The following is a 13,275-nucleotide window of genomic DNA, read 5'->3' as shown; positions in this document are numbered from 1 at the left end:
ACCCGAATTTACCAACCCCAAGACTTCCACTTTCGCTACTCCGACGTGCAAAGTACAAGTACTTCACGGTGTCGTTCAGGATCGGTACAAACGGTGCCAATTCTACCAATACACCTCCCGATTCCCACATGATGCTTGATCCGGCCACACCATAAAGCCAACACCACTCCAGTTCTTATACATCAGGGTGCACACGAACCACATGTCACACGACCATGTAGAAAGACCATGTAACTAATCACCGTTATGGCTTAAACTTTTTCCACCTATTAGACTTGCAAGGTTCTACCCTTAACACCGTTATACCCCGCAAAACATTCGTACCCCAAAAGTATCATGTTACACATACAACTTTAACGAGCAATAAAACATGTAATAAAATTCATCATATTATCGCCTTACAATAGCATATGTCTAAAAAAATTCATTACAACTTTAATTCAAAATGAGCATGCTAGATGATCAACCAATTCACGCAATACAGCACGTAACAAAATGGCATACCATCAATCAAGCATAACATATGACTATTGATTTCATTAGGCATGATCATCGCAAACAAATTCAACTAGCATATATCAATCATAACATCATATCAGCAGATACCCATGCATAACCATACACAATGTGCATACAATAGGATTTACCAAACAAGCATTAGCAATTCTAGTATGATCCTAATTAGCATCAATAACCCACTTATGCGATGTAGTTTTCCGTTATGCACTAAAGTTAAGAAGATTATCGACCCATACCAAAAACTAGCTTGTCATATACATCAAGTACATCAAAGTGTACGCAACATAGCAATTAGGTCGTAACATGGCAATAACACAAAACATATAGTAGCATCACAACTATCTTATCATCATCAAGCACAAGTAATGACACGGTTATCCTAAAGTGAATCAAATCACCATCTACGGATTGCACGTTTCAATCATACAACCTTAGTGAGTTAAAACTATGAACTCACGTAAATATTCGGAAAATGAATTTCTCTACACGTCCTCGTAAGCCCTTTATTCGTCAAATAATCCTAAATAACAATTAATATTTAGATAATCTCTCAGAATATGTACATATATTTATATGTACCATTAGTTCTACTTACTATGTCCCCTTAGAAACAATTTTACTATATAAATAGGCGCCTGATTTTTCCACAGACTTTTCTAATCCATCCACAGAAAAAAAGAGTTTATGGACAAATATACCCTCAATTTAATTTGTAGGTATTTAATTAAGATACAAAAACCTATGTTTGGAAACGCTAAAAAACATATGATGGCGCGCTGTTTCTTCAACTTGCGTTCCTTCCCTCGTCAACGTTATTTCAACCAACGCTTTTTCATCCGGCGCTGCTGCTTCACCGACTTCTTCTTCAACCCACTCTCAACCGGTAACTTTAAAATTGATGTTTGATTTAATTTTGTTAAAATATTTACCATGACTATTGATTTTGATTTTGTTTTGCCACAAAGGAATTACGATTGTATCTTTACTTAACTTTAATTGTTATCTTTCATCTCAAAGCAATTAAACCATTATTAACTTTATGTTCATTCACAGTTTACGTAACTTAATGAAAGTGCATGACACATTAATAATTTAATATTCACTTTGGTTTTTATTTAAGGTCATGTTGCAATATTTAATTGATTATCATGACAAACCATGTTGCATCTTCCTGTGAACAAAATCTAAGAATTTTAATTGAGAAAATTAGGATAATCATATATAGGAATAATTATAATTGAAATGAGTTAAAATGATAAATTGATTCTTTTATATGTTAAAACTATTATGTTAAAATGATAAATGGATTCTTGAATAAACAAATAGGTTATATGTTTGATTCTTGGAGGTAATAGTTGGGTGTGATAAAATTGATTAACAGGTAGGAATGGATTCATCAAGTCCTATGATGCAAAATGAAGAACTCTATTTAGCTAACTCTAAATTTGAATTATATGATGAACTATTAAAGAGTGTACGAGATTTCTATTACACTAAAGGATATGGGGTATCTATTCGAGATTCAAGCAAAGACAAATACATCACGTTGCAATGTGATCGAGGCAGTTCCTATCGAGATAGATTGTGTATTGGAGATAAAAGAAAGAAGAACATTGGATCTCGTTTGATTAAATGTCCCTTCCAGATTGCAGGTAAAAAGGGAAATGATGGTGTTTGGGTACTTAAGGCAAAAAAACTTGACTCACAATCATGAACCGGCTATAGATGTATATGGCCATCCATCATTCCGTCGATTATCACCGGAGGACGTACAAAGTGTCAAAAACATGACGCTTTATGGCATACCCCCAAGGCAAATTCTTTCATCTTTACGTCAGAAAAATCAAAACCTTCCGGCAGTCTCTCGAGCCATATACAACTTGAAGGCAAAAATATGCAAGGACAACTTGAATAATCGATCAATGGTTAGTGCCTTATTTGAAGAGTTTGTAAAAGAAGGATTTGTTTATGATTATTTACATAATCCACTTGGGCATATAACCCATTTGTTCATTGCACATCCTTTGTCGATTAAACTTGCCAAAGTCTTCTCAAATATCTTTGTAATGGATTGCACATACAAAACAAACAAATATAACATGCCTCTCCTTGATATCATTGGGGTTTCATGCTTTAATACATCTTTTTATTATGGGTTTGTTTTTCTGGAGAGAGAGGATGAAGATAGTTATATTTGCGAATTAAATGTGTTTAAGAAGACCCTTGAAAATCGTGAACCATCTGTGATTATGTCTGATAGATTGTTGGCATTAATGAATGCCATAAAGATGGTATTTCCGAACACGACAAACCTTTTGTGTATTTGGCATATTGAAAAGAATGTGTTGGCAAATTGTAAGAAGCATTTCACAAATACAGAAGAGTTTGACATATTTATATCAAATTGGAATAATGTAGCATATTCAACAACAACAACAATTTTTGAACAGACTTGGGGCGAATTTGAGTTGCTTTATCAAACAAAGCAAGTTGCAATTGAGTATATAAAAAATACATGGTTGCCGTGGAAAGAAAAGTTTGTTAGTGCTTGGACAGAAAATTATTTGCATTTTGGCAATCGTTCATCTTCAAGGGCCGAAGGTGCTCATTCCAAGCTTAAATCGTATCTACAAGTATCTACGGGTGGGCTTCAAGGTGTTACATAAAAGATTTGTCTCGCAATCAAACATGAATTCAATGAGATTAAAGTGAAACTCGCAAATGAGAAAATCAAAGTTCTTCTTAAGTGTGACACACCTGTTTTTAGAGAGCTTTTGTATCATGTATCTCATTTTGCATTAAAGGAGATACATATACAATATGAAAAAGTAAAAAAGGGTAATGTTTACACAGATATATAGTTTTACATTATTGCACGACATTAAGTTTTACATTAACCTTTAATAACTATTTTTGTTTTTTAGGTACAATGGCTCCTTGCACCGACCATTTTATGGCAACCATGGGTCTTCCTTGTGCTCATAAGATACAACATTTGCAGGGAATGAAACTTTCATTAAATCTCATTCATCCACATTGGAGGATTGATACATTGCGACTGAATTCAGAAGATGATTCACATAATGACGACGTTAACAAATTTGATAAGTTGCTTACTGAGTTGTCTTCAAGATACCAAATGTGGCCTTTAAGTAAGAAAGAATTTGCTACTTCTATGATTAATAAGCTTTTGATACGTTGTTTGAGCCCATGATCCGTCGACCGAAGGGTAGACCTCCAAAATCAAAGAAGAAAAAATGAATAAGTTCTACCGCACGAGACCCTTCACGATTTGAGCTTGTGGAATCATCTCAAACACCAAAAACTTCGAGTTCTACTGGTGTCTTTCAAATTAACAATGAAGTATCTGATAATATTAGTTATATAAATAATGAAAACAACTTAGTTGATTTAAATGCATATCCAACTTTTCAAGTGATGATATGACATATGAGTAGTTTGAAATTTTGATATGTATTAATTTGAATATTTGGTATGTACTACTTTGAATATTGGATTGTTATTTGCTAGGCATTATTTTTATGTTATATTTTTTTATATTAAATTGTTCATTGTATAGTAGTTTTATAATTAATATGTTTATAAACTTTTAGTTAAAAATTGAGTTAGTGATGTGAGCTGTGAACAATAGGTAACGAAGAAATAAATAGATTAAATACTAAAATAAATGGTATAAAACTCTAAATAAGAAACAAATACAAAGAATAAGCACACGATAGAAAAGGTATAATTGTTATTTTTTAATATTTATAAATTAATAAATGATGATATAATTGTGGTTAAGTTTCTAAAAATAAGGCTATATATTATCTCTTAACATCTAAAATTTAATAGGGTAAAATTGTCCATATATTATTTTTTCCTTAGATTGAAAAAAAAAAAAGTCAGTGGATGAATCATCCCCATATAAATATCATGTGTCTATTTATTTACCTTATATGTATTAAGCTCCTAATTCACCCACTTGATTGACGTATTTCATTTTCAATGTTAGATTTATCTTGCGTAAATTGAATCAAATCCTTAACAATGAAATGATATATTATTATCACTTTAATTTACCAATATCCTAATCGTTTAGTTAATAATTAGATATTCTTATCTCACAAAATATCACAATATATTTTATGATTAATTTGAATGATCTTTATTATTTTAAACACTCGATGTCAACCTAATTAACAATACACACTAAAACTCTTATTAATTTTGAATTATATTGCGGCTAAGATTCATTATAATAATTAATAAGAGCAATGTATTTGCGTAGGAAATGATCAAACATGAGAAAGGAACGTACCTTTCTAAACCAACAGTAGCCACAATATGTTTGCTCGCATGATCTCTCACCAACCTCATGAGTCATGAAATTCAGGAAGGTCCTTAAATGGCTTTCTATCCTTTCACTGAAGTTCATGCTGCCACCCAAAGAGACAATCTTCACTACATAAATCTGAACTAGAACCTATATAAGGGTAGAACGCATTCTACAGAACCTATTCAACCACATAGGACTGTCTCCAAATAAAACTTAATGAACTCTTAAGGTACCTCATATTCAGTGGCGGAGCTAGTGGGGGACTAGCCGGTGCCTGGCCATCCCCAACATTTTCAATTCATCAATTGTAAATATTAGTAGCTCAAAAAAGCTCTTTTTCCATGTCTCTCATATTATATTTGATTGGTTGTTAGTTAACTTAAGCCACCGCCACCACTGTCTATTTAGACTTTTACTTTAAATATCAAATAATATACCTTCTATTCATATAATACTTTCATGGTCCTATTTTATGGATTCTCTCTTTTCAAAAAAAAAATCCATTTGTAGAAATAGATTATAACTTAACAAAACAAGATGTATAAACCGATTTCTTTTAAATGTTTCTCATTCAAAAAAGTCTCACAAAAATGATCTAAATTTGAAATTCAAATTCTAAAATCATAATCACATCTGATTCTATAAAAAAATTAAAATACTTTGGACCAAGAGAAACGCACAACTGATTTTTAAGACGGTAAAAACCACAAAATGTTAAAAAAGAAAATTTCTAGAATCAAAAAACTAACCACTCAACAGCATCTCCGCCTCCTAGTCACCGCTTACTAGTACCACCGATAAATAAGCCCCCCTTATCCTAAATTTCTAGCTCCGCCCCTGCTCATATTTGTGGTTTCTTCTGCTCTGAATAGCTTTTGCCGGAAACTATGGCTTGATCGGGAAGGGTTGCAACCCGCGGAGGCCCGTTTTCTGTCACCAATGTTTACAGTAGGAGGTTGGTCATCATCTGCTGTAGAAATAGCTTCATATACTACGCACCAGAACAACAGTCCCTACTCAGCCACGACCCTCTCTTTTTTTTTGTCGGATAACACCCGGTTGTCGGGTTTTTCATTCCGACTCTGCCATCGCTGGAGATGAAGCCCATCATTTTTTTTTCTTTCGTTATTCTTTCATACGACAAGAAATCTTTCCAAACCCTCATGAGTCCGTATCTACGTAACGTATATAAGTTTATATGTTGAGAGAATACGGTTATGGAACCCAGGAGACGTAACTTACGCTAAAAATGAATGCTTATTCTTAAATTACACCAATTGTCCTTGATCTTTCTTTCTTTGTTCATAATATACCGATCTTCATTACTCATTAATTATTGAATTGTGAATTTATCTTTTTACCCCCTTTAAGTTTTACCTTTTGTATTATTTCATCGTATGGAAATTTCTTTCATTTTAGTCTTTATATGAAACTTCAAGACTTCATTTATATATTTCTTTTTCCATCTTTACTATTGATTAATTCTTTAAATATTAATTACCATTGCTTTAATTTAATTTATTTCGAATTCGATTTATAACCTTAAAACTGAAATCATTTACCCAAAAGTAATTATTCAAGTAACGGACACTAACGCCACTGATGGAATAAAATTCAGGTCATTACAATTCTCCCATTCTTAAAATGATTTCGTCCTCGGAATCAGATATCGATACGAACTACCTAGGGTAACAAACATTCGTTTCTTCAACCACCTTGGTCACTTCTAACATGTACCCGTCCTTCAATTGGGCCTTTTTGCTTTTGAATCGTTTCATCTCTTGTGGCTTGATCCCTCTTTAACCAAAATACACTTGTGTACGCTGGGCGTACTCATAACAGAAGGAAACCCTAATATCTCGGGTTGGGGGCTATATAAACATCCTTATGGCTCATTTTCTCTCCTCCTTCTCAGCCTCCATCTTCCAGAACGTCCCCAAACCCTAGTTCTTGTGTGTGAAAGTGAGTTGGTGGGTATTTTGAGCTCTTGAAGGTGAAGCCATTGCAACAAATAGTTGAAGAAGGAGATTGGCTTGTAGATCTGAAGTTGTGTTGTGCCCTAGAAGCTCCAGAAGGTAAAAAGCTTCAAACTTTATGCTTGTAGGTCATAGATCTAGCCTTTCTAACATTATGGAACCATTTCTTGTCCCAAAACCCCAATATGGTGCTTGATGCATTTTGGACGAGATAAGTTGTCCTTTCTGGACCTTGAAGAGGTCTTAAGTGATAAAAATGAGGTCCCAATGGCTTATGATGTCCCATGCATGTAGTAGAAGGTTCTTAATGGATTAAGACCTTGGATTAAGAGCTTTCTGGACGTCCAAAGTGATAAAGTTCGAGACTTTATGAGTCCTAGGCACATTTGGTCACTGGATCTGGAGTTTGGGCTTAAGTGCTTAAGCCATTAAGCACTTATTAGGGTTTTGGTGAAACCATGCGTACGCCCAGCGTAATGTTCTGTACGCCCAGCGTACTGAGTCAATGACCCCGTTTTCCAGTCAATGTGAGACTCATGTACTGCCCGCATGGCCTTGGGGTATGCCCAGCGTACGCCTTCTATGGAGTTTTGGTGATTTGGGATTTGGGTTTGGGCTAGTAGGGTTTGGGCCTTGCTGGACTTTCTGAGTAGATATGTTTTGGAACAATTTTGGTGATAGTGGATCATGGGGTTAAGCCCAATAAGGAAGTTGGGCCCAATTTAGTAAATTGGACCAATAATGGGCCTTGCATAAAGACTTTCAAGGTTATGGACTTGGAATTCGGCCTTGGCCCAATAAAAGAGAATGGACATGATGGATTGAGTGGACCCATAGCCAAGATTGTTATGATGTGTAATGACTTAGTATTTATCATGTGATAGTTCGGGATTTACGGTGAGATAGCGATTCGGGAGTTGATACTTCAGTTCAGGCCGACATTGCGAGGTGAGTTATCCTCACTATATCAACAGGGTCTAAGGCACCAAGGCCGGCCCTTATGAATTTGTATTCGGATTATGGCATGTTATGTTATTGATTTACATCCTGGTAGTTAGGATGGGGATATGTTTATGCTTAGTGACTTGGTTAGGTTGGTGTCCTGGTTATAGGATGATGTTATGCTATTATGATATGTTAGATCGGTATCCTAATATATAGGATGATGCTATGTTAGTGACCTGGTTAGGTCGGTATCCTGGTTATAGAATGTTGTTATGCTATATGATCTGTTAGATCAGTTTGTTGTCTATAGACTGTTATGTGATTATCTGTTTTATGTGCACGTGGTTGTTTGATTGGGGGTTTGGGTTGAGGCGGTCCTGCTTTGTGCTGAAGGCCAACATACCCAGGGCGGACCGGATAGACTGCAGACCCAGGAGGGCACATAGTCAGGCCGAAGGCCCAATGAACGGTCCGGATTGGCACACCCCCAAACCGGAACGGCGAAAACATTCGGGGGTGGTTGACGTCATGTGTAGTATCACAACAATTGTATCATAGCAAGCATAGTAAACACAACTAAACAATGAATACATATTTGAAAAAGGTTTACATTTGTCTTAATACATAATTTCGTTCATATCAAAAGTAAATAAAAAGGCGTGACTCTAACGCTCCGATTTCTCCAGCTCCTGGAAGTACCTGTCTACTAATTCTCTGAGAATACAAGCAGTTTTGAAAGAATATCAGCATAAAGCTGGTGAGTTCATAAGCATTTAGTTTTGGTGAAAAAATGTTCTTTGATTCTTTTGAAGAGTGTTTCTCAAGAAAATCCTATATTTTCTTATGAAAGCATGTTTGAAAAACCCATTCCTTCCATGACTTCCCGGTTCGTACTAAATACGCACAATCCAAGGAGTCATGGAATGAATACGAACGTCCATTAGTAGAAAATAAACCATCAGTTTTAGAAATGCCAGTGTTATCCTGGGAAAATCCTATATTTTCCCTAAAAGCAGGTTATATGTCCTAGAGGTAGAGGTGCCAGTTTAGAAATCCCCGATTACTATTAGCATATATAAAAGTAGTTTTATTACTCAAAATAAAACAAATGAAGATTAGAGTCCGTAAACCAAAGTTAGTTTATACTTATTTGCAAGTCGTATAACCATACTTGATATGACCTAGAGACTTTTATAACGTTCTTCAGGCGTTAAGCTAAATGACATTTGTTCACCCCAGGCGTGCCCGCCTAACTGTAGCTAGCAGTTCAGGTTTGGGATTGTCAGTCCCGAATAGATCTATTCAGTTTATCACACATTGGTGGGGGAAGAAACATTTTGAGGTTTTATAGTGTTTTTATCTAGATAGGCCTTTAAAGATTTTTAGTGGATCAAGGGATGGGCCACGCTCACATACGCGCACCTAGCATAGAGAGATTTGACACCACTGTGACTGCTTTCGGTTTTAAACACAATAGTGTTGAAAGGTGTATTTATTCCAAACTAGTTTATAACCCATGAGAACCACGATTATAAAATTAATTAAACTTTAATATTTAAAAATCAAAATTATTAATCAATTATTTTAAATAAATTATTACTTAAGATATATTTTTTTAGTTATATAAAATTATAATCGTTGATTTAAATAAATATGTTAAGTTATATCACCTTATAATCTGTATTAATTTTATTTTATTTTTCAATCAAATGTTATTAATTTAATATAATTAAAGTGAGAAAGTTTAAAATTCGAAATTTAAAATAAAGAATCAATTATTAATTTAATATAAGTAGAGTGAAAATTTTAATTTGAAATTTGAAATGGATAATCAATTATTAATTTATTGTAATTAGAGTGGAAATTTAAAATTTGAAAATTTGAAATTGATAATAAATAGGTTGACAAGTGGCATAATAGGTGATATATAACATTAATGACGAGTTCTAATTGTATGACACTTGTCAATAGGAGATTAAACCTATTCTTTTATTAGAATAGGGAGATAGGGAGATTCACTTCCGAATACATAGGTTTTATATGTATTTATGTTGATGATATGTTGATCATTAGCACTCACCTAGAAGGTATTCTTGAGACGAAGAAATACATATCCTTGAACTTTAAGAAGAAAGAACTTGGAGAAGTTAATAAAATTCTTGGTATCAAGGTAAAAAAAGACAAGCAATCAGATTTCTCTAAGTCAATCTCATTATATAGAGAAAATTCTGACAAAGTTTCAACATTTGAATATTAATGAATTCAACACTCCTTTTGATTCAAGTGTAAAACTAAATGTAAATTTTGGTCGGGCAGTGGCTCATCTAGAACATGCAAGTGTAATTGGGAGCATGATATATGTTACACATTGCACTCGACCTGACATCACATTCACTGTAAGCAAACTTAGTTAGTATACTGTCAATCCAGGGATGGAGCAGTGGAAGGAAGTGGGTAGAGTCTTGGGATATTCTGATGATAGCCGGATAGATCACACTAATGATTGAAAATCCACAAGTGGTTGGATTTATGCTCTAGCTGGTGAGGTGTTATTTCTTGGGAAAGCAAGAAACAGACACGTATAGCTTATTCAATAGCAGAGCTATTTACCTTAGCAGCAGCGGGCAAAGAGGCAGAGTGGATTTAAGATCTACTAATGGATATCCGTCTGTGGGATATTCCAATGCCTTCTATACCCATGTATTGTTACAGTGAGGCCACACTGTGGAAAATATATAATGTGGTATATAATACAAAATGGAGACATGTAGGTCTACGACATAGTTTTGTGAGACAACTACTTGAAAGTGGTACCATAAAAGTTGTCTATGTCAAGACAAGTAAGAACTTGGCAGATCCGTTTACCAAACCTATAACGAGAGATTTGGTTACATCTACCATGAGAGTCATGGGTCTAAACCATAATAGAATTGCTTAGTGATGGAAACCCAACTTGACATTATTACTCCTAATTCTCAAGTTTAAATGGTAACAATGAAGTCCCTAACGATAGAAGGTACTATCATTAATGATAGATCCATGTGAGGTAGGATAGTACGTCGTTGCCGAGAATGAGTTGAGTTAAGACTCTTAACTAAGTTTTGGAGACATCTAAGCAACAAAGATGTTGTAAAACTTTGCCTATATGATCTAGAGTTGGTGGGGGATTGTAGGAAATTATAATGGAATGAGCAAGTTGGATAGTTTCCATTATCTCACATTGGTGGGGGAAGAAACACTAGTAAAAAATGACCTACAGACACATCATAAAAGTGTGACCATATGCGTATAGTGACATTTTATTAAGTGTGATGGAAGGTGATGCCATCGTATGTGTCTTATGGTAACTTTAAAATGTAGTGTTCGTATGATATGAAAAAAATGTGGTCGCATTATAAAAGTGTGGCTATTTGGTAGGGAATTTTGTTGCTAAAATCAATAATTTTATCCAATATTGTGGCATTAACCCGTCAGTAGGCACATTTATTTAGTAATTGTAATGACTGTATATCTCCAACTTGCGACATGCATGTTGTTTTAGTGTGGCTTTTTACTAATATATTGTCACACAGTTTGAAGTTTATTAAGACTATTGGGTATCTTTTGAAAACATATAATTACGATGAACATGACCATGTTCGCTAAATGGTCACATGTAATTAATTTCATAAGTGACAATTTGCTAATAATTAGTCACAAAAACCATCAATTTTGGTGACTATTGTCTATCGTATAGAGACACACAATTAAGTGAAACATGATCATAAGTATTATAAAGACACACATTTTATTAATATTATGGACTATTGGGTATCGTATAAAGACTATTAGGTATCTTTTGCAAACATGTAATTACGGTGAACATGACCATGTTCGCTAAATAGCCACATGTAATTAATTTCATAAGTGGCTATTTGCTAATAATTAGTCACAGAAACAATCAATTGTGATATTTATTAGACACATCATTTTTTATGTTGTTATTTTTTAAGTTATCGTCACAAAAACTTTAGAAAAACATGATTCTAAAACAATTGTAGATGCATAATTACTTTAGATTATGACAATTGTTAACCATTTAGCCACATGTCAAAAATGATGTAAAGTCACCATTGTATAATTTTAGAGACATTGAAAAACTATAAAACATGACCAAATTTATATTAAAACCACAATAATTCAATAATTATTGTTACTTTTTCTATATTGTACACACATCAAAAGAATATAAATGAAACTAACCAAAAGTCGACAATATGGAACAATATCAAAACTCAGAATTTGATATTATTAATAATTGAAATCCAAATGCATACATTAAATTCTTAATTAAAATACCAAAAAAATTTATACTAATTGCAAGTATTAAAATATGGTAAATAAAGCAAAAACATCATAAACAAAAAACTAGACATAACTAGGCATTCATCTTGTTGGTACTGCTTCTTGTCTTCTTGAGAAGGGTATCAGATGATATATAAGTTGGTTTCCGCCTCTTTGAGTTTTGAAGTTCATGGCCTTGAGGTGATATCATATTTGGTACCAATACCAACAATATTGAAACAAAAATGAGTACATTAAAAAATTAGTAGAGTAGTTTATGAAGGAAAAAAAAGTGTAAGAACGTTAAAATAAACAAACCTTTGAATGGGCATTCACAAGGTGTTTGGCCATTATATGCCTGCTCACCTGTTTTGAATTCTACAGTTGCATGGGGTAGAAAGGAATCTTTTTTTACCAATTCATCAATAGCCACCTTATATTAATCATCTTGTAGAGGAACTCCATGAATAAATTGTCTTTCTAATGATAAGTGAACGGTACCACGGGCAACGATGTTCCTTTTATCCGAATATGATAGACTAAACTTGATTGGCTACAATCATATGTAATATTAGCATCAGAAAAAAAAGACAAAAATTTATATTCAGCATGTGAAAGAACATTGGCCTCGTGAAAGGGGATTTTTTGGTGAAATTATTGGTATCTCAGGAATCATAGTGGAAATCTTAGACTCAACAGTTTTTCTGGTGGCTTTTGTAATTTCCTAATATAATGATTTAGGACATATATGTAAATTTAGAATTTAATATAAAAGAGAAATTAAAGGTAATGAAAACAGTAATGTAAGTATGCACTGGTGTTGCATATTTCAGGGAAGGCGATAGTGTAGCGGGAGTTACAGTCACAAACTTAGTTTGAACTGTTTTCTTGGTGGTTTTTTCAATTGCCTAAATAAGTTAAAGTCCCAAATGAAAAAGTAGAAATTAGTACAGAAAAAATATAACAACGATGAGCCTATAAGGTGATGACATACTAGTGTTAAGTGTTCTGATGGTTCCTTGGTTGTGAGAGTATCAGGAGCTTCACTACTTTCAACAATCTTGTCAGTTGGAATACCCTAGCAAATATAACGAATAAGGGAAAATATACATAAGAAATGCAATTTACAACAACATTTTCAATTTATGTTGTTTAAAAGATGAATTACAAGTG

General features: G+C 33.8%; 1 protein-coding gene across 1 annotated transcript; it reads left to right on the top strand.

The window, feature by feature from the left end:
- Nucleotides 1-2,306: 2,306 nt before the first annotated feature.
- On the top strand, nt 2,307-3,733 carry LOC145127576 (protein FAR1-RELATED SEQUENCE 5-like). Its single transcript, XM_079062748.1, has 2 exons — nt 2,307-3,174; nt 3,444-3,733. Exons 1-2 carry the CDS (start codon nt 2,307-2,309, stop codon nt 3,731-3,733), a joined length of 1,158 nt encoding a protein of 385 aa, XP_078918874.1.
- Nucleotides 3,734-13,275: the final 9,542 nt, after the last annotated feature.

The sequence above is a fragment of the Lactuca virosa genome, chromosome 7 (assembly GCF_052849685.1).
Source record: "Lactuca virosa cultivar CGN04683 chromosome 7, Lactuca_virosa_CGN04683_v6, whole genome shotgun sequence".
Classification (NCBI taxonomy): Eukaryota; Viridiplantae; Streptophyta; class Magnoliopsida; order Asterales; family Asteraceae; genus Lactuca; species Lactuca virosa.
Note: the sequence above shows the minus strand (reverse complement) of the source record. Positions and strands in the feature narration are given on the sequence as shown.